Below are 26,296 nucleotides of genomic sequence, written 5' to 3'. Positions count from 1 at the left end.
CGATCCACAAAGGCAGCGCGCCCAGTGTTGGCGACTGAAGAAGAGCCGCACCCAACGTGCTCTGCACTACTACCCGAGTGCGTTTCTGTGGTGCATCAACGAACGGCGCACACCCCCGCTGAGCGCAGAGGGCCACGTCGGTGCGTCTGCGCGTGCGAGCTGGCCGAAAAAAAAAAGAAAGAAGCTTAGAGGAGTGGAGAAGCAGACGCAATTTTATTTCGCTGCAGACTGCGAAGGAGCAACGCAGACCTGCTGACAAAGAGAGAGAGAACAAAGATAATAGCGGCGCGACGAATGATGGTCAAAGGGGCGGCCTGATAGAAGACAATTCGCACGCTCTGTATGCCCTGGCAGCAGCGATGCAAAACTTGAAGACGCGATGAGGACAGCTGATGCAATGATAGCCGGCCAGCTGCCCTTCCGCAGAGAAGGCGCAGAGAGACGCGCACGAGGGAGGAAGCAAAGGAAGTCCACGACTCGATTCCGGAGTGACGTGCTGGACGAGCTGGTAACAGCCAAGGAGACACAGGTGAAAAGGGAGGGGCAATCTCTCCCGCTACATAGACAGACACACAAACGCCTCAGTGAGGAAAATGTCGCAGTAAACACGAAAGAACAGAAGAAGAATCCGCTGTGAGTAATGTGTGCTTCTTAGAAAAAGAAAAAGAGGACACGCTGCGTCACACGCGCTCGGGAGCGGGGATCGAGAGAGGGAGAGAGAGGGGGAGTGCGAAGATGGGGTGGGGTGGGGGTGGGGGGTAACGGCAGGCAAAGGAAAGCTGAGTGCACTGAACACAGATAAAACAACAACAACCACAGAAAGCTCTACGGTAGGCGATGCCGCTTCTTGTGGAGAAATCGATGCTTTCGTATGTGTCTGTATGCACGGGTGTATGTGAGGGTGGGTGTGGAAGTGCTCACGTGCTTTCCGTGGGTCTGTGGTGGAGTCGATAAACTTTCGCCAGCATGCCTGATTTTACTGCGCCCGATTCTCCCTCGTTCGCCGCCTTCACCTGATGCGTCGCCTGCCCCGACCGAATGAAGGCTTCTGCAAGCGGCTGCCTTAATGTGCGCTGAAGAGCGTCTTTTCTCTTGATCTTTGCAGCTAGTCGTGCGATCAGTGGCCACGGCACGGAGGGCGCTGCTGCGCGGTGCTACCTGACGCACTCTCGCCCGCAAAGAAACTTCGTGAGAAGATAAATGACGCAAGCACAGAACACTCTAAAAAAAAAATCGGCGCGCTCGTTGTGCCGCGCAGTTTTTCCTCTTTTTCTTCCACTTCTTCGACGTATCGACAGCGGGAGGTGTAGGAGGAGCGGAGCTGTGTGCGTGCGGGTAACTGAAGACAACGAAGATAACGTGGTACCTCTGTCGCAGGAGCTGTAAGACTGTACGATTCTTCGTTATCGAATATGCTGTGTGAGTGACGGTCGCCTGCAGCGAAGCAAGGGAGCAAGAACACTGAGTGAGTTGCTTTGACACACTGACATGCAGAGGGGGGGAAGGCAGCGTCTGCCCTTTCGTGCGTGGTGGCGATCGCCAGCCAAAGATGGGGAAAGCACAGTAATAACTGCTGCAGAGCGCGAAGGGTGGCTTTGCCGGGCCTCCGATGGCACTCTCAACCCAAAGTGGAGAAGAGGCGCAGATGGGTGGAGGACGGGGAGGGGTTCAGCGACGACAAAAAGCAAAGAGAAAAAAATAGAAAAAATGAAACAAAAAACGCGCCGAAGTAGCCGAAAAAGCACCCAAGAGGCGGTACAGGAGACGGCGGCGCTGACGTCGGATTGAAGAGGGACGAGGGCAACAAGAGAAGGGAGAGGGGTGGGGTGAGGCGGACGAGCAGAAACGTGCGCCAAGGCAAAAAGGAAAGGTAATCGAGCTATGCACAGGAATGGAAGAAGGCGCACTCCGCAAGACGGAGAGAAAAAAAATAAGTCAGGCGCTGAAGCCGAGCGAAGCTGTTGAGCGGATACTCCTTGCGAGTGGCACGAAAGAAGAGAAAGAGACTGGCGATACGCGCATAAGGTGAAACGAATAAGGGAGGGGGCTCTGGAGGAGAGCGGTCGACAAAAAAACACCAGCAAGACTGCTATGCACAACGGAAGGTGCAGGCCGCACACACGCAGAAACGGCACTGCGCACGCTTGCGCACACGCCAATCAGTCAGCGTAGCACGCGCACTTGGCACAGGGCAGCAAAGAATAAAAATAAGAGAGAGGAGACAGAGCAAAAGAAAAGAGACCCCCATTAAGAGGGCGGAGTAGGCGATCTCTTCGTGTGAACCAAGAGAACAATTCTGCGGTTCGTGCGCGCCGTGCGTGCGTGATACGAGAGCGTCTCCCTTTTTTCGTTCTTGTGTCAAGAGGCTGCCGCTGTGGGTCTGTCAGCTTTGGTCTCCCCTCTTTTGAATAGACGTCCGCTTCGAGTGCACATGGATGTAGTTTATGTAGGTGTGTGTGTGTAGATGTGGCGAGTAGGGCATGTTACAGGGGGGAGGCGGAGTACCCAAAGAAGGAGGGGAGTGGGGCGGGGGTGAGATGAGGAGTTCGCTGCATTTTTGTTGAGCCAACGGAAAGTATCGACGCGGCACAGTTGAGTGAGGTGAGCTTGCGGAGAAGTTTCGCATCCACGTTTTGCTGAACGATGGCGAGGCCGTGCGCACTGTAAGCACCTCCTCTACTGCATCCCCCACGATGGGGGGGCATACATACACCTCCTGATTTGGATGCCCGTTAGCATGCAAAATGTATCAGAAGTGTCGTCTTCCCCCCCACACACACACACCGAAAAGCCCTGCGAATAGACAGATTCGCCCACAGGTTCTCCGCACCTGCCCGGCCATGCACCCCTTGCGACTCACGAGACTGCACAGAATCAACCCCTCGCCTCCCGCGAGCAGCGCCGGTTCTGTGGTTGTCATCTTTTTTTTCTCCTCTTCAGCTTTAGTGTAGATGACACCTTCTGCCGCCCCTGCCGCCGCTTCCCCACACGAATTCTCTGCCCCTCCCTTTTGTTGTTCTCTTTTCTTTCGTCCATATGTTTGGTGTTTCCACAGAGGTTTCCTGCACCGTCATGTGTACCTACAAAAAAAGAAATACTACCACACTAGAAGAGGGCACCTGCGCCTCCTTCCCTCCGCCTCCTCCAAAAGAGGCAGCACCGAGCGCACGACCAATGGGGAAGGAGGAAGGGGCTTGCCGGGGGGAGTGAAACGATCCACGCACATCACGAACAGAAGAGAGCGGCTACGTGCCCGCGTGTTTGCGTGAGAGAGAGGAAGAAGGGCCCGCGTTGCGTGTAAGCGCATCTGTGTGCGTATGTGCGTGTGGCGGCTAGTGTGGGGCCTTGCAGGGACACACGCATGCTGAGGAGCATACGCATACACGCATGAGCGCCTGAGGACAGAGCCCCTCGCACACCTATAGCGGCCGCTTATGCATAGTGGTGCATAGTACATGAAAGAGGAGCTGATGCTACTTCGGGTAATGAGTGGAGCGACTAAGGATCACGGTATCCCTTCACAGGATATTCTCGCCGCTTCCAAACCGCCAGAGGCACATGCGCTGCGCTCGTCTACTCTCTCTCTCCCTTGTTGGCCGCCCCGCCCTCTCTACGGCGCCGTTCCGGCTCGATGGCGTTGGTCGCCCAGCTTGCTTGCCCCTCGACCCCAGTTTACGCGTAAAGCTGCTTCTGGTTCTGAGGGAGCGAAGCCTGAATGTTCACCGCCAGGTATTCCTCGATCTTGCCATTCTGCACGAGCCGGCGCGCCTGCTCACCAAACACGGTGCTCTGCCGCACATAAGCGCGTAGACGGCGACGCTCCTGGATGTGCTCGCCAATCGCAAAGACAAAGAAGGTGGGCAGTCCCACGACCATCAGGCGTCCGTACCCCTGCGGGGTGTAGCGCCAGCGGCTCGTCAGGGTCTCAGAAATGGCCTCCTTAATTCTGGCGTCCACGCCAACGTCGAAGAAGTGCGGCGGACCAAACTGACGGCGGATCGTCGCATTGCCGGCGGTGTACATAACAAGTCCCCCCATCACTGCACCGGCCGTCGCAATGTTCGCCTTCCGCCACCACTGGCGGCTCTTCTCGATTTGCCAATCGCTCTCCGTCTGGAACTTACGCCAGCGGAGCATCCACTCGTCCAGATACTGCAACGTCAGCTCGACTTTCATCGCTGCCGTTTGAGATGTCCGCGCGTTTGTTTATGACGTTATTCACAAGAGGCGTCGCCTGAACGAGAGGGGCACTGTTGCAGTCGGTGGAAAGCACAGCAAAACGCGTCGCGGTGCAGGTCAGTGCGGAGGGGGAGAGGGAAGAGGAGAGGGGTGCCCCCAACGCAGCCGCAGAGAAAGAGAAGTTTCGAGGCAACAACATGGTGGAATGGAGATGAAGGAAGAGCCAGCGCCAATGCACGGGGGTGTTGGGCAGAGCAGCAAAGAGCATTTCCAAAAAAAAAATGCTGTGCGATACCCCCCCCATCCGTATTCATGCCGTTTTCGAGCGAGAACGAACGGGAGCGACATCCTCTCGCAAGAGAGAGAGAGAAAGGGCACGGCTCTGCCCAGGCGAGAGCCGTGGCACCGCCTCCCGCAAGGCCACCTGACAAGGTACACATCGCCTTCACGACGGCTGCGGAGCACCGTCGGCGTAGCGCATAGGAGGTGATGCGTCATCTGCTCGCGTGTCCCTCTTCGTGCCTGTGTTTGGATATCGATTTTCACGTCCATGCAGCGCATGACGCAGACGAACTTCGCTGCAGCAGCCGCAGCAGCAGTATCGCATGTCGTGCTTACAGACCGCATAATCGCAAAGCACACGCAAGCGCAGCGTAAGAGGGAAAAAAGGTAATGGCCCTGTTCAGTGTGCTGCTAGCAGCAGCTCGTTGGCACAGTTAGATGAAGCAGAGACTGGAGAAATATTCACGCGTATATGTGTACGTCTCGGCTCACAGATGAACCAGCCTTCAAGACGAAGCCTCACAGAACAATCAGTCGCCCACGCTCGTCAAACGCGCCGCCCCCGTTCTGGCAGAGAATACGCAGCAACGTGACGCAACCAACGGAGAGCTCTCGCCGAAGCTGTGTTAGTATCTCTTCCGCGACACCGGCATCCACGTACACGCCGCGATCGGCGTGAACAGGTGTGCGTCGGCTTAGCACCTGATGTAGGTGATACAGGCGACCTTGAAGGGACTGCTGCGTCGCCCACACGCTAGCGGATAAGGCCCGTGCCTCTGCCACGTGCGTTCGGTACTGTTGCAGCGTAGTCGCCGGTGCGGCAACCGGCGCACGCCCCTCCCTGGCGCCCCGACGAGAGGCGTAGATGACCCGCTCAGCACGCGCCACCTCCGAAAATAGAGGCAACCGCTGCTGACGCAACAGAGTCCCGTAGTCGAGTCGCATGGCAGCCAGGAAAAGGATTGGGAGCATCATGAGCTGCCCTGGCGATGATTCGAGAGGCCCTTCAACCTGCGACTGTGCTGAGACAGCTGGTGCGATGGGAGGTGCCTCAGGCGCAGGCGACGGCACAGCTGATACACCAGCCTGTAAGAATTCATTTTGACGCTTCTCACGCACCAGCAAAGTCAGCAGCCCTTGCTCGGCCCTCGTGTAACATGAAGATGCTAGCAGGAGCTCGGCAGCTGTGATGGTGGCCTCTCGAACCGGCAATGACTCCTTCAAGGTAGCTTCTTCGACACTCTTCACACTCTCAACAACACGCTGCAGTAGCCGTAGTGTGTGCTTGTGCGACTCTATGACAAGCCGACGGCGTCTGCGCGCTATGCAGCCTGCTTCATATGCTTCGAGGGCTTGCACGTAGCGCTCCCGCGCATTGTCGCGCCGCACTCGCTCGTGCTCAAGTGCCGCGTGCGCGACGGAGGTGCCATTGGCGGTCTCCATTGCAGAGTAAGGCGATGATACGCCGGACATGAAGATAGAAGAAGAGATGCGCCAACGGAGCCGCCCACGCTTGCTCAGGCATAGGACGCTACCTCATGCAAGAACAGAGACGTCTAATCCACCGCCTCTGGAAGCAACTGAGGGAAGGGGGGAAGCATCACCAGCGAAGCGATGGGTCGATGCAGTCGCTGTCGGGGGAGGGGAGGGGAGGGCGGAAACGCCCTGCGCCACAGCGCCTGCAAAGGACCGATGACAGAGTTTCTATGCGTCTACGCTGCAGAAGAAAAAGAAGGGGGAAGAGGGGTCAAGAGGAGCTGTTAGCTGCCTGGACCAACCCAAGTGTGTACTGAATGCGGCCCCTTTGCTATCAGGTGCGAGCAGGTATTGAACTGTATGTCTTTGGGTCTGTGCTGTGAATGGAGAGGGGAGCCAGACGAGCTGCCAACGACATTTCGCTCAGTAGCCATCCACCACCTCTCTGCATGGGTCGTGTGCTTGTGGCGACGATAGCGTTCGCCCCAGATGCACCACAAAAGCAGCGCTGGAAAACCTCGACCATGCGGCAGCGTGAGGGAGGGGGCCGCGGACAGGCGTCGCGAAATGAAGCGAAGAAGAGTGGCCATGCAAGGCTGCGAAGAAGGCGGGGAGGGGCGCTCCTTCATTGGCACAGTGTCGCATGCAATCGATGGAGCATGAAGACCTACACCCCAAGGCGAAGACACTCGACTTCATGTAGGACGCAAGACGGCAGGGCCGCAACCAGAGGGTGGAGGAGGGGGGCGAAGGGCTGCTACTGCCTCCGAATAAGGAGATCCGTTTTCTTCTCATCCTTTATGGAGGAGATACGAGGGCGATGAAGATCGGTATCGGCGCCGCTTCCGCCTCCCACCTCCGTCCCACTCGAGCGCAGTAAAGAGCGCAGGTGCTGTTGCACACCAGACAATGCGCATGCTCGAAGAGAAGAAAGGGAGGAGGGGGCGGGGAGAGGGGAGGGCAGGGCAGGGCAGGGCAGGACAGAGGAGGAGAAGGGTAAAATGGAGCGACGCCGCTCACTGGCCGCTGAGTGCTACGAGCAGAGCTAACGTACACAGTGCCCTCGCTCTCCCCTCCTGAGTGACGCCCTCTTCTGATTCGTCTTGCTGCTCCCCCTCCCTCCCCCCTCCCTCTCCGTGACACACACACACACAACAATAATGAAAAAAAAGACCCACGCTCAAGCACGCGCCGGCCCCCCGCCGGCCTTCTGTGAAGTCTACGTCGATGTCGTCGCGTCCTTGTCGGCGTCCATCGTGTCATGCAGAGAGTCTGCTGTGTAGCCTAGTGTGTCGGCCGTCTTCACGGTCTGGCGCACCTGCATACCTTTCACATCCAACCACAGATCCATGGGTGTAACGAAGAGGCTGCGTTTCTTCGCCTCGCGGTACTTCTCGTAGAGCTCCTTGCTCTTCGACTCGATTCGGGCATCATCGAGAACAGAGTAGTACGTCTTGCTCTGCCCAGACGGCCGGCGCACTTTAACCTCGACCGTCGGCCAGTACTCCTTGCCCAACTGCGCCTTGCGAGCATCCGCCAGCACCTCAGACAGCTTCGTCGAGCCGTAAGTGACATTGTCAGACTGGTCCTCGAATTTGTCACTGTCAAGCTTCAAGACGCCCATGCCAACGCGGTCGTCGGCGATGATGCGCAAGCGCCGCTCCGCTTGCATCTCCAGAAACGGGTTTCCGTAGGCGTCTAGCCGCTTCAAATCGTCGAGACGGCATTTGAGGGAGACGTTTCGGTTGTGCACATCCACCATGCGTTGATACCAGCCCTGCCAGTCGTACCGCTTGTACTGTAGATTGTCGTACTGCTCCACCATGCCCATTTCCGTCGGCACATTGAACTGGGTCGGTTCCGTCCCGACAGGGCCGATGCGGCGGCGTGTGCGCTGCGCGATGAGAGCCGCTGCCGCCTGCGGGACGTAGGAAAGGCGAATGTATACACGGGTCATGCACTCCAAGTACCACACCGGCGACTTGGCCGCCGCAGAGGTGCTCGCCGGGAGGACGCCTGACTTCACCCAGGATGGGTGGCGCTGGCGAATAGCGTCCAAAAGGAGGTCGAGCACCCCCTTGTCGACCTGAGGACAGTGCCTGCTGCCCTGCTGCGCGGTGGCTGACTCGGCACGTTCGAGTTCCTGCAGCGACACCCCCGCCTCACGCAGCACGGCAAGCGTGATGTCTACTTGTTCATATGACGTAAGCTTTCGAACAAGCTGCTCCACCCTGACTTTGCGCCCATTGGCCCGCTCCTTGCGTCGATGCAGCGTTGCCTCCACCTCTGCCGCGTACTCCTCGCTAAAGAGTCGCTTGGTGGCGTGCTTTGCGCCAGTCGCGTTCCTGAGCAGGCGATACACCGCCTCCAACGTGGCTGGGTCGGAAAGGAGCTCACGGGCATGCTCGCGCCAGCGGTGAGGCCAGTCGATGGCAGACATGGCAGCGTCCCAGTCCACCAGCTGGTTGCTATGGCTTGCGTCGTCAGGGAGCTGGAAGACGCGAAGAAGATGCTCCTTGACGGCGCTGTGAGTCCCGCTCATCAGCGAGTGTAACAGTGATTTCACCTCAGCGGTGCTGTCAAAGCGCTCCACCATATCTTCCACATCCGCCCGCAAGAGCTGGCGGTCGTCCAGCATCGCCTCACAGAGCGCGGCGTCGCGGCTCAAGTCATGCAGCCTAGCGGAACGCAGCGCCTTTGCAAGCTGACGGCACCCCTTCATCTCTCGCAGCAGCCCCTTCACCGCCTCTGTGGCGAAACGGCGTTTCACAATCGGCTGCACGTTGGCGAACGGTACACACACCGCGTGTTGCTGCGCGGTCTCAATACAGTCGTCGAGGTGAGACGAAGCGGCCGTGAGCTCCGCAGGAGCGCATCTCTGCCTTTCTGCGATAGACACGAGCAGCAAGTAGAGGGCGACGGGTGCCGTCATGGCAGGGGTGCGCACAGCATCTTCCAACATGAGCGCCTCCCACACAAAGCCGAGTGTCGCATTAACTGGCGACCTGTCGGAGGAGAAGAGCTCTTTCTTTTGGGCCTGAACGCTGTCGAAGAATACGCGCCACACGCCATCGCCATAGCTGAAGTAGGGGCAGTCACTTACCAGCGGCAGTAGCCCTTCCTGCAGAAAGGCGTTCCGCTTCGCAACGGCCTTCCGGCGAAGCACCTCAAGGGCCAGAGCGCCATCCTCGCGCGGTGACAACGCCAACATGTCCGCCTGGTAGCGCGCGTGCAGCGCGGCAAGCTCGCGCTCGAAGGCAACCTTGTCAAAGACATGAGACGTGTTCAGCTGGCCGTACGCCTGAACTGCTTGCTTCCATAGCACACTCAGCTTCTCCTCGACGCCTGGACCGGCCTGCTTCGCCATGGCTGGAATCACCTCGGCTGCAAAGCTCTGCACCATGGCCTCCGCAGCAGGTGATACAGGCAGTGCATCCTTCACGAGCAGCTCGTCGAGGAAGAGAGGCAGGCGCGGGTACTTATCGCCGAGCCAGTACTGCAGCGTTCCCCACTTCTTCGGCAGGAAGCAGCGCTCCTCCAGCGATGGCGCACTTGCCGCAGCGGCACTGAGCACGGAGCTCTCCGGTGGCCGAGACTCTTGATTCGGCAGAGTGCGCAGGTAGGGATCTCTTTCGCTGGTACCGAGGCCCTCGTGTACTTTAGTTCGAAAAAGGTCTGCTGCCGGCGCCGCGTTCTGCGCGCGCGGTAAGTTCGAGGGGATATCCATCGTCGCCATCGACTGATGATTCACAAGGCCGGCGCCGTGTGAGCCGAGAATGCGGTCGCGATGCTGCAGTTGCATGCGCCGCGGCGTCAATGACACACCGCGACAAGAGGCGCCCAGCGCCATCCAGCATGCGTCGCGTGCCTCGTGTAATCGCTTTGGGAAGCGCAACATCACTGCGCGTCAGGTCTTGAGAAAGGGGGAAAAAACTAAGCGGTGCGCCACACTGGCAGAGAAGTGGGGCAGCACTGAGCTGTCCGCGTTCCTCCGCGCACGATGTTTTGGTGAAACACTCGCCCGCCGCTGCTGCTGCTGCCGCCGCCGCCGTGTGCACGGAGATGCGCCAAAGGCGACCTAGTAAAGGGAGGAACATGGAAAGTTAAAGGGAGGAACATGGTCGTCGAAGGGCTCAGTCACGGCAGACATCACCGCAAACGGGCTAACATGACAGAGGGGGGGAAGGGGGCGTGCTAAAGTAGCGAAAACGAGTGATGGGGATGAGGCGAGGCGGATGGCCTGCCGCACGACGTAGCATACACATACGTGTCCGGCAATGGCAACACTGCGAACCACCCAATAGGGGCAGCACCACATACTCACGCCCTCAATCGAGAGTCATCGCACCGAATACCCCTTTCATACCAAAAAGGGGTGAGAGATGCAGTATATTCTGCTCCTCTGCACGCGTACGTGTAGGGCAGGAAGGATAGGCGGAGCATCGACCCTACGCCTTGCGCGGGCGAATGTATTCAACGCTGTACAGCAGACGCGTGCATCAGCGATAGGGAGAAAAAAACGCCCTGTGGCGGCGCGGGTGCGGCTGCGAAACGTTTACAGGAATAACTGGCTCAGCAGACACACCTTCTGAAACGAGGAAGCGAAGGCGCCTGCATGGAAGCCGAACTCGTGCTCTGTCATGTACTGCAGCCCTCTGTTGTACGTCGCCCCCTCCGCCCAGCCCAGGCCCAGCAAGAAGCTGGACTGTACCGTGAAGAGCAGCACGAGCACTGTGAGCGCCTTCATCAGGAATGCCTTCAACATCTCGTTCGTCATGCCCACAACGGCCGCGGCGTTGCGCGCCCGCGAAGAAGGAGGGGATCCGGCGCCCTTGTAGTAGACATGGCGCGCCACCAAGTATGCGACCCACAGGGGCATGTAGATCCACATGTACCGGAGAAGTCCGGACGAGCAGAAGACGCCAAAAAGCGGCACCAACACCGCAGCGAACGCCACAAACGCCGTGCCCTGCATTAGAACAGTCGGTAAGTCGTTCAGCTCGAGTCTGCTGATGCGCAGCAGCAGCTCCACGATGAAGACGGAGTCCGCCTTTTCCTCCTCCTTCACCACCACCGGACGGGCGCGGTCGACGTCCAGCGGTAGAAGCAGCATCATGGCGTACTCCCACACCGGGGTGAGAAGGCCTGAGAAGATGTTGGCCGCACCGCAGACGCAGAAGCGGCGCCAGCCCCCCTTGATGGGTCCAAAGTGGTACTGAATATAAATGAGCATCGCAAACGCCTTGATGGCACAGAGGATTATGTAGTACGGGTGGAACTCAAAGATGACGCGCTGGCTCTCACGCCGCACCGCCTCCATTGTGTTGGTGAGGACCTCGGCAACAACAGGCGCGGGCACAGCCGCGGGCGGGTTCTCCTCGTGGTACACCTCTATTTCTGCCCGTCCTTCTGCATTTCCGGCGTGCACGGCTGCCGGCCCCACGTGCGGAGCAGTCATTGCTGAGCCGCCACCTCCACTCAGATCAACTATGACAATGTCTGTCGCAGAAGATGTCCCGACGCCAGCGTTAGACGCGGTAGGGTCTGTTGGGGCGGAAATCCCACGGAAGAAGGCGGCGCTGTTGTACAGCTCGGCGGACGGCATCGCAGGGGTGGCACTTGCCGTCACCGCAGCCGCGTGGTGCGTCTGCGTCATTCGGTGAGCCTGCTCGGCAGATGGCGCCTCCACAATGTGAGCAGCCCTACTCATCCACAGCACGCGGCGCCATTGCTGGAATGCCTCCATCACCATACGATCTCGATGGGCGAAGATGTTGAACACAGCGTTCACGGCTGTCACGGTAATGCTGGACAGCACTAAGAGGAGAAAAGTCGGTATGAGAACCTCCGACGGGAGCTCCTGCAGAATGGAAGAGGTGCTGGCCCCTCTTCTCGCCTGGCGGCCCAACCGCTGCGAGGATGGCGGCGTCAGGTCCGCAGAAACCAGCAATCCTTTGGAATACGGTGGCATCCGTTCGCGAGGAAGCTGAAGCTCCTCTTCCACTACAGAGCAGCTGAAGAGAGACGCTCCCTGTTCGATTGCGGGTGGAGGAGCAACTCTCCTAGACGCGCACAGGAAGGGCCCTGCCAAGCGCAAAGGCGTGGGGAGAGGGGATGGGAAGGGGGTGAGAGCGCTGAAAAAAGTACGTAAAGAGGGGGCACGCGCTGCAGCAGGAGGATCGTGGCTGCTTTTGTTCTTCTGGTCCGTCTGTGCGCCTCCTCGACGTATGCGAAGAAGAAAAAAGCCAAGATCCCGGCACCAAGTCGACAGCGCACACGCCGTGAGTGGTGTAGGGAGGGCGCGACGGAGTATGGGTTCGTGTACGCCTCGTCGTGGCAGACTGAGTCGTCTCGTCACCCGAAATCTGAGTTGATGCACACCGTGAAGGAAAGGGATGCCAAAAGGGAAGAGGTACGATGAACGGTGCACACAGGCACAGGAGTTCCTTACTCTATAGCATCTCCTTCGAGAAGCCTTCTAGCACGCCCATGGCAGCAGGAAGGGAGCTTTAGGGAGGTGTGGAAGGGGGGCAGGCCCCTGAGTCCCCGGAAGAGCCGGCATAGAACCAATACGAAGATAATACACCAGCAGCTACAGCTTTGAGGCGACTGCACGCTGGCAGCATGCATGGGCACCGCCCCAAATTTCCCCCGTGGACACTGCACCGTCGCTGGCGAGGGCAACGTCGTAGCCCCCCTTCAAGTGTGTGGCTGCCATCACAGGCATACAAGAGGAGGCAGAGGCTTCCGCCAAGGAGAAAGCATAGTGCGCTTGAGTGCGTGAGGAGGCCGTTGGCGCACCTGCACATGTGTGTCGAAGAGGAGGGAGGGGGGCGGGGATAAATGAAGGAGACTGGGCGTGTTTGCTTGCGGACGTGGGCGAGAGCCCTGCTTGTCTACAAGTTGCTATGATACATGTAAGCTGAGGAGGTGGGAAGGTGCTGGAAGCCGAAATAAAAGAGATACCCGAGAGGACAGGGTCAACCCAACGCGCACTGGCGCCTGTTTCGCGGACACAAGGAAGAGAGATAGGGTAACATCGAAACGTGTGGACGGGGAGTGTCCGTGGGGGTGGGAAGGAGAGGCGTTTAAAGGGGAGGAGGTGGGAGGCCCAGAGAGGGGGGTACTGCAGCCGCGGCTCGCCCACTCACGAGCACAACCCGAACGAAGAGTTGAAGCAGAGACGCTTACCACACACCATAGGAAAGCATAGTGGACAAGTCACAGCCAAAAAGGATAGAAGCGCACGCACGGCACATTGCCGCCAACGCGCCCTCCACCCGCGACGAAGCGACGCTCACACTTTCATCTTCCCGGCTGCCACACAGGAAGTGAAAAGAGAGGTGAAAGCAGACACGTACACACACATAGAGAGAAAGAAACATCGAACGGTGAAATGAGGCGCAAACATGCATCACGGCAAGAACAGCAGAGGCAGGGGTGAGAAGAGCACCTCGAGCGCGCGAGTGTTGCAGAAACGGCAGGCAGCGCACGACGGCCTTCACACACACACACACACACCGAATCCCATATACTGATAAAATGTCAAAGACGGAAGAGCAGCATGACCAGAAGAGCACCAGATGAGGGCAGCTGGCCTGAGCACGCACAAACACACGCATACACTTTCTGGATGTAGTTTTGCGCTCTTCAGCGCACCGTCACCCTACCCTGATTCCTTTTACCGGGGGGGGGAAGGGTTGCTCCGCACTTTCCGCTGCGGCTCCTCGCTGCTAGACAGCGAACTCGGCTGGAGACGGAAGCGATGCCATGCGGCGTCCGCACCGGGGAGTGTTGGCGTAATCAGTGGATGCCCAAGAGCGCTGGCTTTCCGGATACGCTGCAACGCCTCGTTGACTGCTGGCTGCGGTACCCAGCGGCTCCGCCTCTGCCGCCTCCTTGGTCAGGGCCTCATTCAGATCCCGCATGATGCGCGCCGCGCGGTGATTCCAGCGCCGGTAATTCTGTGCTAACGACTCGTTCGTGCGGCGCTCCTGCAACTTCCATGCACGTTGGAGGTGCAACCGCACGTCTTCATCGAGCAGCTTCCCACTCTCGGCGTACTGCATTGCTTGCCGTCCCTTCACCTGCTCCGCCCGTTCTTTTTTCTCCTCCGCTGCCTTTACAATCTCGATACCACGCGACACACGCTCATCAAGAAGTTTCAGGAGGTTCTCCCGCTGTCGCTCCTGACGCGCGGCGTGGAATAGCCTGCGCTGCTGAATGTAAGCCTCCTGTTCTGCCTTCTCCTCCGCGTAGCGGAGTGCCTGCTGGCGCTGCCGCTGCTCGAGTTCCTCCAAGAGTGAGTCGTGGTTTTTGCGTTGCGTCGCCAGGATGGCCTCGCCGCTTTTCCACACGAGCACAGACTTGGAGCGGCTCGCCTCCTTCTTCGCTGCCCACTTGCAGCGCTTCGCTTCTCGAATGGCGCACAGCTTCGCCTCCATTTCTTGTCGGTGGATCTCTGCCAATCGCGCCTTCTCCGCCTGCTTCTGCGCATCCTTCGCCGCTTGACGCTCCCGTACAGTGCGCGCGTATTCTTGCTTCGCCTGCTCGCGGTCATGTAGCTCTTTATTCTTGCGCTGACGCTCGGCGGCGAGGTTTTCCAAGTTGCGTGCTCGACGCTCTTCATTGGATCCTGCCTTCATTACCGTTATCTCCTGCAACTGCTCATTGTATGCCTGGCATTGATGCGCTTTGGCGTCGGTGCGGTTGTTTCGCTCCTTGTAATACGCAAGCTGCATACCACGTAGTTCCTCTAACTGCGCAACACGCTGCTTTTCGGCCTCCTGACGCCTCTTCTCTGCCTCCTCCTCTGCTTTAATGCGTCGCTCGTAGGTCTCCAGCAAGCGTTGATTGTGGCGCAGCTCTATGCGCCAGCGCGCCTCGGCATTGAGCCGTTGTACCTCGTCTAATGCGCCGTAGATCAGAGCGATGCGGCGTTCGACCTCTGCGGTGCGCACGCCTGCCGGCGGTTGCCCAGTGGTTTCTTCAAGAAGCCCACGCAGCTGTGCCATGTAGCCGGCGTATTCTTGGCAAAGAGCGTAGTCATCCAATTTCTTTGCGAGCGAGTGCTTCGACTGCTGGCCTTTGGGGGCCGCTAGAGCCGGCAGGTGATTATTCACCATCCGGGAACAGGGGTGGCTGAGAGCTTCTCTGCCGCGTCAGGGGCACCAACGTGCAGAAGAGAGAGGAAGCTTTGCGCTGACGTTAGCGAGGAGTGGGAGGTGGTGTGTGTGTGTGGGGGGGGGCGATGCTGAGTGACACGGCGAGCAAGGAGACGACGACGGCCCTGCTCCGCTGGACGCTTTCCCCTGTTTGCTGCCGTGAAAGAGGTCCCTGCGTCAGTGGCGCGGACGAGTCTACGAGAGGGACAGAGAAAGTGGATGGAGCAAAGGAGGGGAAAGTCGATGAGAGGCGCATGCGTGTGACCGGGAAAGTGGGTGCAGAGAATTCGAGCCACGGAGGCGTTGTAGCCACCGCCTTGCGTTCCGTTGAGCCCAAGAGGGCTCAGAGAGATGCCCGGGGGAAAAGAGAGGGCGGCGTCGCCTGCGACGTAAGCTCTGTTCCGGATCATAAAAAAAGTACCTTGCTGGCACCCCCAAGTTTGTTTGCCCCTCCCCTCGCTCCCTCCTCAACGCGACGTGTATCGGCGCGAGCCATTTCTTGGAGTCGACTTGACGCACTCTCATGCAGGGCACAGCTCATCCTTCTTCGCATCACCTTGCAATAACGCGCATCGCATCGCTGCAGCCTCTTCACTAACGGTCTGGCTATGCACGTGATGGCAGACAGGATCGCATGCACAGACACACACGCACAGAAATATATATATATATATATACCGTTAGGGATACTCGATGCAACGTCCGTGTTGCCTGCATCTCTCTTTGAGCGCCTCTTTATCTACGAAGTCTGCAGCTACACATCTCGCGCCGTTGACTGCAACAGCCACCTTTTCTTCGGCTCCCTGCGCTGTGAGCACCTTTGGCCGCGTCCCTTTCCGGCTCACCTGCTCTCCCTGAAACCTCCAGAGCTTTAGACGGTTCAGTTTCACGCACCAGAGCGACGTTGATGCTCTCGTATTTGTCGCAGCAGCAGCTCACGCCCAAGACGCGCCCTTTCCTCTGGCGTGCTGTGCATTATTTGCTGGACTAAAGACGGCGCAACCGGCAGCACAGTGCCACGACTGTGGCATGTACTTTCCCGGTGATGGCGCGCTGCCGGCTGGCTTTTGTGATGGCTGCCTGTCGGTACAAGATGCGGAGATGCCGGCGCTGACGACCCCCCATGCGGCGCCGCCTCTGAGCTGCGTTGCGGGTGTAGGATTGCCGCAGCTTCTTCCGTGTTCGCTCCAGTGGAGAGCGCGCCTGCAGGCTCTGCGGATGGGTGCTGGCATGACGCAGGTACAGCCGCCACCGCTCCGTTCGTAGCGAATGAAAGCGCCGCGCCGCTCCCCTCCTGCGGCGCCGACGACTCAACGCCGGCTGCGGCGCTTCGCGAGCACTCGTGAGTCCACGCTGACGCTTGATTCGACGCAACTGGCGTGAACAGCTTCCGAGACGTCGCACGTGTGGCGGGGCATGCTTGCGGAGAACGATACCGAGCGAGGGTGTCGACCGCCGGCGATGGATCTTCGCCCCGTATGCGCGCACTCACGCAGTCGTGCCGCAGTACTGTACTCCGCGTTGACTTTATCGGCACGACCACGTCTGGCCTGCACTCGTACGGAATCAAGCGGCGCGGGGCCGGATGAAAGGTATACTCGCCGCCCTCGACAAGTACCCCGTCGCACACGGGGCGCTGACGTAGGTTCTCCTCTCTCCACTCTGCCAGCTCCCGCGCCCGTCGAGCGCGGACCTGCTCCACCACCCCCGGCTCCGGTTTCTCTCGCTTCACGCGCGGCAGCCCGGCGGGGGAGCTTCCCACGCTGCCTCCGATGCCCCGGTCCTTGTCTGCCCGGTTTGGTGTGGCGGCACTGGCCGCCCGGCGCGTGGAGGGTGGCGGAGGGGGTGCTTTGCGCAGGAGTGCGCTCTGCTCAGGGGTCGCCTGCTTCTCCGCCAAGTACCGAAATACAACCACGGCAAACTCGCCTTCCGTCAGCCGGGACCGTCCGCAGTGCTCTACGGCTCCGAGTACCTCCTCCGCCTCGTCCGCGCTCAGGACGTCCAGGGCGGCGCGAGCCAGCTGCACGACAGACTGCGACGCAGTGGTGCGGTAGCTGCAGCGCCGCGCGCACGCCACGTGCTGGGCCAGCGAGCGGAACTTGGCGACCAGCACCGCGCGGTGGTATTCTTGCTGAAGGTGCTTGCGCTCTTGCGCAAGCGCCACAGCCTGCTCGACCCGCGCGAGCCGCTCCTGCTCCCTGTCCAGCTCGCGCTTCAGGTGACCTCGCGCCGCATCTTGAGCAGCGTGGCGGTATAGCTGCTTTACAATGTCGCCGTCGCGCTCGCCTGACACGATCTGGGCAGCCACAATGCGCTGCGTTTCAAGAGACAGGGTCGGGTGATGCGCGTCCGACCGCGAACTAGCGCGATGTACAGACCGAACGTCACTTTCGTATGGGAAGAGCTCTGCGTTACCCTTGGGTGGAGCAGATCCGGCTGCGCCATGCACCACGCCGCGGGTGCACAAACGCTCAACAATCTCTGCCACCTGGTCTGGTCCCATGGGTGCGGAAGAGGGGTGCCTGCACTCCTCGAGTTGATGGAGAAGCTGCGGCTTGACGTCACGCTCAAAGGCGCGTCGCCTCCCAGCCTCTGCGTATAAGTCGCGGAACACATTTGTCACCGTCCTGGACGACTCCATGGCCGAAGGGTCCAGGCGAGCAGTACGAAGAGTCAGGGGGCGGAACGTGCACGACTGCAGTTCGCGTTCCACCTCCTCTTGCCGCCTTTTCGCCACCCATTGCTTGCGGCGGATAACCTCAGCACCAAAGCGGTTCTCCGGGCGCAGAGAGGCTGGTCTCTGTATGCGCGCGGCGTAGGGAGAGACTTGAGGAGCGAAAGGACAGTCGCGTCGACGGCGCGCTTCCTCAAGCACTTCCTGCCTAGCCTTCTCAAGCGCCGCCCAGTGCTGCTTTGCCACTTTTGCCCGCATCGCCTCCTCATACATGTCGGAGGGGCTGTTGCTAGAACTGCCCTTGCCAGCTTCGCTGTCTGAGTAGTTCGCGTAGGAGCTCCCATGCTGCGCGGTCGACGTCCGCTGACTCGTCAGCGCTACAGCACCTTCTGTGCGCGACAAAGCTTGCATCAACGCCGATGAGTACGTCGAAGGTAGCTGCGGCTCATGGCACGACAACGAGCCACCGTCGAACGTGTGGGTGTTGTCGTCGCTGCGCCACTGCGATGTCGAGATCTCCGCGGTTGTGGTGGTGGCGCGACTCTCGCCAAACGGGAAGCGTTGAGGTGAGGCACAGGTCGGCGGTGCACGCATCGCGTGCGGAGGTGCCTCAGCAGGAGAGCTACCCGACGTCGACCGCGGAACTGCAGCAGACGAGCTGCGAAACGCCTTCCGTTGCGCTTGTGCGGCGGTCGGCGCCGGCGGCTTGTCGAGGCCGTGCACCACACCTGGGCTGGCGGCATAGTGCTCCGATCTTGCCAGCTCCCCTACGCGCGACAGAAGTTTCTCCAGGTGCGCGTTCGAGTTGTCGGAGACCACCGGAATAGGGCTCTCTATCACGGTCATTTCTGTCCGATGGCGACTTGCCGTAGGCGTTCGTTCGCTATGGGTGCTGCTTTGAGTGTGTTGTCGCTTAGCGGTGCTGCTCAGGGGCTGCGACGCTGCAGCAGTAACAGCGCCGTAACCGGGCAGGGTTGCTTGTGACGGCAAAGGAGGCGCCCGTTCGGCCTGAAGCGCATCCAGCCACACCGCGGAGAGCGCTTGTGTTGGTCTGCAGACGCTCTCAAGCACCACGGAGTCGCTCAAAGGTGACGGCAAAGGCTTCGTCGCGTCCGTGTCCTCGAGTGGCATGAGATATTCGAGCAAGACGTATGCCCAGATGTATGCGTGGACAATCTATGACGAAACGGAGCGGTAGCCGTGGCCCGCAGAGCGTTCAGAAACGCCGGAAAAGGGAAGAGCGAAGAGTAGGTCGAGGAGATGGCCGCGGCGGCGCACAAAAAGAAGAAAGGCGCTCGCAATTGCCTCTCACGTGCCCTAAAGTCACACCGCTGCTTGTATCGACCAGTATATGTTTATGTGTGTGTGTATGGGGAGGATACTATAGGTCTATGTATGTGCGCCTGTACATGCAGGTGTCTGTGTCGACGATATGGGGGAGGCGGGCGTCAGGGAGTGCGTCTATGGCGTGCGTGGGGAATAGGGAAGGCGTCGCCGTGCTGCGGGTTTAAGCGTGTCTGTGTGCGCAGGAGGGATGGGGGACTGCGGCGGTCGACAGACAGTCGGTGAGGAATGAGGCCGAGAAGAGAAAGCAAAATGAAAATGAGGAGCCTCCTTTCAACCCTTCTGTGCGTCGAGGAAAGAAGAGGTGGAAGGGAGGGAGTCGTGTGATGAGGAGATGTGAAGCAGCGACGAGAGCAGCGGCGGCGGCATTGGCACGAGAGAGCAGAAGAGGATGCAAAGAAAAGGAATGAGAGGTGAGCAGAGGTGACGATAGGCATCAGAGGTGGGCGAATCCACCGGGCGTCGCGACGGCTGACGTGAAGTGACGCCACTCGATGCGTGCGTGGATGTGGCTGTGGAGAGAGCTCTTTGAGATCCCTCTCCTCTGCGGCGTTCCCTTCTTGCGTGATGTATGTGCGATGGCCTGTCTGCATATACGCAGCTTAGGCAAGTTGACGACGTCAACGAGCAATGCTCCAGACGAACAACGTAAGGTATATGTCTGTGTGTGTTGGGGTTGGTGAGGGTCCATACACACAAGCGAGAATCGTAACGAAAAAAAATTGGGCACTAAAAAGCGCGCGTGACGGAAGGCCACTGGGCGCTACTGGTCATTGCTGGGAACCCGCACGTGCGACGTGCCGCGCACACCGTGAAGCAAAGGTCTTCTCCGGGCAGAGCTGTCTGGGGCACGGTGCGTACGCAAAGCAAGAGAGAGAAGAAGAGAGAGCGCGACACTCGTTCCGTAAACTGCATCGAGAGTGATGCCGGCCACTCTCCTGTCTCCTGCACAAAGAGGGGTATAAAATCACTCCCCCTCACACACACACACCACCCGGAAAAGTCTTCAGAGGCACGCGAGCAGCAGCGCCGACGGGGGGAGGTGGAGGAGACGAACGCACTCCATCCTCTCTTTCTTTTCTGTACGCGAACTGTCCTCGTACGGGGGCGAGCGAATGTCGTCAGGATTCTCCATCCCTTCCTCGCTCCTGCGTAAAACGGGCCCCATCGTGGAGAGCAAAGACAATAACAAAGAAGAACATGTGGCAGCCTCCCTTCCACTCAGCCATGCCACACTTTCGCCGCCGTCCTGAGTACTCTGAGGAGAGTTGGGCGGGTGGAGTGTGAGTGTGTGCGTGGGCGTGGCGGTGTGGAGAGCGAGGGGGGGCGAGCGCTGCCCATACGGGCTTGTTCTTTGCCTGCATCTACAGAGCAGAAGACAGACCCACATGCGTCCCCGTCCCGTGCGGCAGTGTGGCGTCGACGTGGAGAGGATAGGGCGAAATTAAGGACGACACCGCAAACAACTCTCGCTGTCTATGTCAGAGCGGCTCCCTACAAAGAAAAAAAATACTCGGCGTGTCGCCGTTGGTCGCACACGCGTGCACCGGAGTGAAGCTGGTGAATAGGATAGACGAGAGGGAAAGCGGTGCAGAAACCAAAGACGCCACTGGCCCTCTTCAGCCTTCTCTGCCGGCGCTTGTGCCTTGACGACACCGACCTAACGCTCACGGCAGCCCTGGTCTACCTTCTCACGCTCGTGCGCATCGGCTGCCTTCGGCACATAGGCAACCAGCGAAGGTTGCGCGTACCGCTCCTGGGAGAGCTTCTGCGCATCGGATATGGTCCCTCCCGCTGGCGGTGGGTCGGGGTTGCCATCGTGCAGATCGCTGGTCAAGGCATCTTCCCTTTCCCACCCGCCGGCGCGCGCCAAGCTGTCCAGTTTCTCGATGTATGCCTTCTTGGCGACGTCCTCGGCATCCACGATAAACTTCGCTGTCTCTGCCACCACAACCGCGTGCCCTGCGTCGGACATGACATCGGTCAGCAGGACAGGGGTCATGTACTGAGTGCAGGAGGTGCCGAAGAAGGCGGCGTCCATGCGTGGCACCTTGCCCTCCTTACAGTGCAGCACGAAGCGGTCCCACTCAAGACCGACAAAATGGACGCGCACCGTCGGCAGTACGACGGTGTAAGCCACGCCGCTTGGTGTTCCGGGAGGAAGGTGGTTGTAGTGGCGCGCGTCGTCCCAGGCAAAAGCGTGATCGGCCCACGGCCACGGCAGGCCGGTCATGAGCGTGTACAGCCAGGCGCGCACGTTGTGCATGGAAACAACGCCGTTTCCGTACTTGCACGTTCCATCCGTCGTGCGGTGGCGAATGTGCGGGTTGTGCGTGAGCGATCCAAATGCATAGAAGGGGCCGTTCTTGATGTCGCCCGAGTAGACACCGCGGCCAGCGCGGGAGAAGAAGCACAGGGTCTTGTTGGGGACCGTATACTCGTAGCTGAAGCCGCGCCGCGGGTTGATGTGGCTGACGTCGAAGGCGACGCCGGTGTTGCGCCATGTGCGGTACTCAGGGAACTTAAGCAGGTTCGTGTACTCCTTTAGGTGAAAGACAAAGTCCCAGTCGATGATGTTGTCGCGGTTGTCGTAGCGCTCCGCCATCTCCTGTCGAACACGCGTCGTCCAGTGCTCCCTGATGTGGGCCGTCGAGGCGTCACAGTTCCAGTGTTCCAATTGACTCTCCACAAAGTCCCGCTCTTTACTCTTCATCTCCTCAAACGAGACGATCTGCAGAAGCGCAGAGGAGTCGGCCACCAGCGCCTTGCGCAGCCGCTGCACCACGTGGCGCACTTGCGCAGCTGTTATGTCGCGCATCAGCGCATTGCCGTAGACGTCCAAGAACATGAGAACACGCTCCTCTAACTCTTCCAACGCAAACATGCTGTCAAGCAACCACTGGAGAAAGAAGAGGTGGCGGCAGTGCAGGCGCAGGCTTGGCTCATAGATGTAAAAATGATACGTCGGTGGTGCCCCCACCTGGCCCTTGGCAGACTCGGCAGCACGAAGGGCAGACAAGGTGCACAGCAGGTGGCGAATGTCAGAAGCACCGGCCAGTAAGATGATCACCTCGTCCTTTGATACCGCGGCAGCAGTGGATGATGCCCTGGAAGGGGAGGGAGAAGGAGTGCGTCCGGGAAGCGGTTCGGTTGACTTCACTGGAGTGGTCTCTGCCGCCTTCGCCACCGCCGCCTTACGACTCTGGATTTGTGCGATGAGGTCATCGAGCGCAGCCTCCTCTTTGCTTCTCGGCGACGGTCCCCCCGCAGCGGGAAATGCGGGCGTCGTCAAGGGCGATGGAGCCTGATGACGGTCCGCCATCGCGCCAGGCGTGTGCCGCGATGCACTGTTCTCCGCTGCGCAGCGCTGTCGCTTCGCAAGCAGCGACACAAAATCAATCGCTTGCGACCAGCCCCAGCATGTTTCGGTGCCGATGGAGTTCAGCAACAGCTGCTGCTCATTTCGAAGATACTTGTCGCTCATCCTGTCATCTCAGGGCACAGGCGCGGAACGGCAACCAAGAAAAAAGGAAGCGGAAAAACACATCAGCACAGGCGCTGCCTGCAACGACGCGACAAAGAGAAATGGGCGGTGAGTGATAGACAGAGAGCGATAGAAAACGGCGTTTCTTCCGAATGGCAGAGCGCGTGAGCTCTAGACGCAGACCGTGTGTGCGAGAGAGGGGGGCGCAATTAGTGCGCTCACACAGAGGCACGCACCCGTCAGGAAGCAGCGATCCTAAGCTGCCGACAAGATGAATGGTGACGTGGGGGGTGGATGCAAACGGGTTGGTGGGGTCCGAAAGGCATGGAGCGCATTTGACTCATCCGCGCATGCGTTTCAGAGGGAGGGGGAGGAAATAGGGAACAAAACCACCGAATCTCCCTGCACGGGGCACAATAGCCGGTTCCTCCCGCCACTCTCTCTTCAGGACAACAAGCAGGCGAGTCGGGAGGCGCCCCATGAGGCTCTGGTGACACGCTCCAAGACAGCGAGAGGGCAGCACTCCTCCTCTCCTAATGAGTACATACGTTGAGCGGATCGTCGGTGCAAGTAGGAGAGACGGACGGGCGGCAGCGGTTTCGACTGTGTCCATGCGCGTTATCACACGTTCAGCAAAGAATGTGAATTCGTGGTCCTGCAACCGTGCGTTCATGTGCACAGAAGCGCGCGCGTTTCGTCCTCTCGTCGATGGACACGCCGGCGCGTATGCCTTACGTTCATTTCTTCTTGGTTCTTTTGACAGTCCACGCTGCCTGTGTGTGTGTGTCGGGGGGGAGGGGGCGGAGACCACGACGTGCGCAGTGATGGCCGTAGGCGCGCACCGGTCATCAGCTCTCTTCATGCCCACTGCGGACGACTCACGAGAACGCAGGTCACTCTCCCCGTCGTCCCACCTGCCGTGCCGGACTCTCTCCTTCACGGAAAAGCCTTACGCCCTCCGGCCATCCTTTTTCTCCTTACCTACACAAGTAGCCTCGCGCCCTAGTGCATACTGTAGACGGCTGGCAGCGACGCACTGTAGGCTACCACACTCAATGGCTGATGCTCCGTCGACGGCCAAATGCACGTCAGGTGCAAGTCCTTTACGGGCTTCCCGGCCTCGACAATGACCGCGGAGCTTTGTTCGGCAGCGCTGGTTACGCGCATGCAGCCGCCAAGCCCAACCCGCTCCTCCTTCTTGTACCACTTCATTTCAATGTTGTACAGACTGACAGTGCCCTCGCAGTCGGCTGCGTAGAGGGTGAGAAGCGGGAACGACATGGACACGACAGTGTGCACACGCGGAAACGCAGAGCGCAGCGGATGCGCCGTGACGATGATGCACAAAGCCTGGAGCGAGGCGCAGAAATAGCGGTTGCCCTCATCTTTGACGGTGATACGAAGGACACACGCGCTCCTAGAGCGCGTGAGCACCAGCGCATCTTGCGTCGTTGCGGTGAGAACACCAGTGGAGGCGCCCGACGCAGTTGCCCCATGCGCCGCATCCTCCACATGAGGGAGCGCATAGAGCTGGGTAGGGACAGCGTCTCGCATCTCGTAGTGGACCTGGCCCAGAGGGATGGCGTCCTGCACGCGCAGCAGCTCCACAGCGCCTGGACCCTCCACCCCGTCTCCCTGCTTGCTTTCCAGCCGCCACAATGAGAGGGTTCCGTCATTGCCGCTGGTAAGGAGGCAGTACCGCAGTGCGTCAACGACGGTACCTCGGGTCTCCAGTGGAAGCAGGGCATGCACAAACGCGCTGGAGTGGCAGTTAGCCACCGTCCACACCACACTGCCGACCGCGATGTCTAGCACCTTCACAGCGCCGTCGAAAGAGCCTGTGACGATGAAGGAGTGGTGACACGAGAGAGATGCCGCATCTCGTGGCCCAGAGAAGGCGACAGTTGTGATGCCCATCGTGTGCACCTTCTCGAAGCGGCGGACCAATTTGTGGCTGCAAACGTTGTACACCTTCACCCACCCATCGCGGTAGCCGACGGCGAGCCAAGCCGGCGCCGGCCCCGCCCCGTCCGCGTTCTCTAGGGTCATGCACAGCACCCCATCCGAGTGTCGAAGTGGGCTGCCGATGCTCTTGCCCATCGCCACACTCACAAAATCGACGGCACCGTCGGCACAGCCAACCATGAGCAGCTCCTCCGCCTCACTCGACAGCGGGGCGCAGCAGCACGCGGCGCGCTCGCCAGCGTACGGTAACCGGCATCCTATCTCCCGTGGCGCTGCAAGTGGGTATTGCAGGAAGGTATCGGCCCACGCACCATCGTCAGGCAGTGCCGGCTCCCGACTGCGTTTGCGCAAGCTCACCCCCGCGCTCGTCGCCTCGGCATGCGACGCTGGTTCGCCACCTTGAGGAGACCCTGAGGGCCCAGACTGCGCCGTATGTGCGCTGCAGTTGCCCCCACCAAAGTCGCCAACGGCGGCGCGAGCCAGGGCGGCCGCCAAGCGGCCTACCGGGGCCTCCGAAACAAAGCGGATGGCCGTCTTCAGGTGTGCGAGGAGTGCCGTACGTTTCTGAAGCATTTCCGGCGTGACGTGGCGAGCGGCTGCGTTGCGCACAGTTTCCTCGCTTATGGTGCGCTGCCCGTGCTCGATCTTCTTTTCGAGGCGAATGTAGCGCGCCGGCGTGTCCGACTTCATGAGCTGAAAGATCGGCGCGTTCAGGAGGAGCGAGCGGGCTGCCGGTATGAGGCTGTGGAGGTCGACCATCTCTTCGAGGATAGCCTCGTACAAGGTCGCCTTTATCTCCTCCGGGAGAAGAAGCCCGTCGACGTACACGTGGAGCACCTCCGCCCAGCTGCCCTCCATCACGGCCCTTTCCAAGTTGCGCTCCGTGGCCGCAGGAAACTCCTTTGTTCCGCGTGGCTTTCCGAACCGAGACGACTGAGCGCCACCGTGTGCGTTGCCGGTGCCATCGGGCTTCACGTGAATGGTGTTGTACGGTACCTTTGACTCCGCTTGCAGCGCGCGAAGCGCTTGCTGGTACCCGTTCTCATCGAGGAACTCGTACACACACCGCAGCACCCGCTCATGCGAAATCACGCGTGACGATGCAGGCAAGGATGGCTGAGACGCCATGGGCCCCGCCAACCCTCTCTCTGTCTGCGCCTCTGAGGAAGGGGGAGGGGAGGGGAGGTGAACCTCCAACCACGTCTGCCAGGTGCCAGCGTGGCGAGGATCTGTGTCTCTACCCACGTGTGAAGGGCGTCGTCTTGCGTACCTGCGAGGCGAGAAGAGTGTCGAACACAGCCGCACACATGTGAAAGGCGGCGCAAGAGATGGACGAGGGAAAGGGAAAGGAGTGATGCGAGCATTGAGGCCACCAGCGTAGGTGCGTGTCGGTAGGGATAGCCTCTCCTGGAGAACACCGCGTACAGGCAGATGGGCGTAGCGCACACGTCGAGGAAACGAAGGACAAACCCGAGATGCGTGCTGTGAGTACGCGATTTCGCAAGCACGTGAGCACTAGTCATAGAAGCTGGTTAAACGCGCCCCTGCCCGCGTCAGGGGAGCGGTGTTGAGGTGGTCGTCCCAGAGTCATCCGCAATGCCCTCCGTCTCGGCCGCTTTCCGTCTTTCCCCAACGCGCACACATGCGCATGCAAGCCATGCCCACTCCAGCTCCATGTGGCGCGGGCGACTCCCTGAAGAGAAGGGAAAGCGTGTCGTGTCGGCCGCC

General features: G+C 59.7%; 8 protein-coding genes across 8 annotated transcripts; all 8 read right to left on the bottom strand.

Annotated features, from left to right (window-relative positions):
- Positions 1-3,672: 3,672 nt before the first annotated feature.
- LSCM1_03407 (uncharacterized protein) lies at positions 3,673-4,176 on the bottom strand (the record flags this gene model as incomplete). The annotated part of the gene is made up of 1 exon (XM_067320949.1): positions 3,673-4,176. One exon carries the CDS (start codon positions 4,174-4,176, stop codon positions 3,673-3,675), a length of 504 nt encoding a protein of 167 aa, XP_067177559.1.
- An 804-nt stretch (positions 4,177-4,980) lies between these two features.
- LSCM1_03406 (uncharacterized protein) lies at positions 4,981-5,934 on the bottom strand (the record flags this gene model as incomplete). The annotated part of the gene is made up of 1 exon (XM_067320948.1): positions 4,981-5,934. The coding sequence occupies one exon, from the start codon at positions 5,932-5,934 to the stop codon at positions 4,981-4,983; it is 954 nt and encodes a 317-aa protein (XP_067177558.1).
- A 1,222-nt stretch (positions 5,935-7,156) lies between these two features.
- LSCM1_03405 (uncharacterized protein) lies at positions 7,157-9,835 on the bottom strand (the record flags this gene model as incomplete). The annotated part of the gene is made up of 1 exon (XM_067320947.1): positions 7,157-9,835. The coding sequence occupies one exon, from the start codon at positions 9,833-9,835 to the stop codon at positions 7,157-7,159; it is 2,679 nt and encodes an 892-aa protein (XP_067177557.1).
- A 657-nt stretch (positions 9,836-10,492) lies between these two features.
- Positions 10,493-11,908, bottom strand: LSCM1_03404 (uncharacterized protein; the record flags this gene model as incomplete). The annotated part of the gene is made up of 1 exon (XM_067320946.1): positions 10,493-11,908. The coding sequence occupies one exon, from the start codon at positions 11,906-11,908 to the stop codon at positions 10,493-10,495; it is 1,416 nt and encodes a 471-aa protein (XP_067177556.1).
- Positions 11,909-13,670: 1,762 nt separating this feature from the next.
- Positions 13,671-15,062, bottom strand: LSCM1_03403 (uncharacterized protein; the record flags this gene model as incomplete). Its single annotated transcript, XM_067320945.1, has 1 exon — positions 13,671-15,062. The coding sequence occupies one exon, from the start codon at positions 15,060-15,062 to the stop codon at positions 13,671-13,673; it is 1,392 nt and encodes a 463-aa protein (XP_067177555.1).
- Positions 15,063-15,987: 925 nt separating this feature from the next.
- On the bottom strand, positions 15,988-18,906 carry LSCM1_03402 (uncharacterized protein; the record flags this gene model as incomplete). Its single annotated transcript, XM_067320944.1, has 1 exon — positions 15,988-18,906. The coding sequence occupies one exon, from the start codon at positions 18,904-18,906 to the stop codon at positions 15,988-15,990; it is 2,919 nt and encodes a 972-aa protein (XP_067177554.1).
- Positions 18,907-20,779: 1,873 nt separating this feature from the next.
- LSCM1_03401 (uncharacterized protein) lies at positions 20,780-22,603 on the bottom strand (the record flags this gene model as incomplete). Its single annotated transcript, XM_067320943.1, has 1 exon — positions 20,780-22,603. One exon carries the CDS (start codon positions 22,601-22,603, stop codon positions 20,780-20,782), a length of 1,824 nt encoding a protein of 607 aa, XP_067177553.1.
- Positions 22,604-23,605: 1,002 nt separating this feature from the next.
- On the bottom strand, positions 23,606-25,696 carry LSCM1_03400 (uncharacterized protein; the record flags this gene model as incomplete). The annotated part of the gene is made up of 1 exon (XM_067320942.1): positions 23,606-25,696. One exon carries the CDS (start codon positions 25,694-25,696, stop codon positions 23,606-23,608), a length of 2,091 nt encoding a protein of 696 aa, XP_067177552.1.
- Positions 25,697-26,296: the final 600 nt, after the last annotated feature.

Source organism: Leishmania martiniquensis, chromosome 27 (assembly GCF_017916325.1).
Source record: "Leishmania martiniquensis isolate LSCM1 chromosome 27, whole genome shotgun sequence".
Taxonomy (NCBI): Eukaryota; Euglenozoa; class Kinetoplastea; order Trypanosomatida; family Trypanosomatidae; genus Leishmania; species Leishmania martiniquensis.
This window is presented reverse-complemented; position numbering and strand designations above follow the sequence as displayed.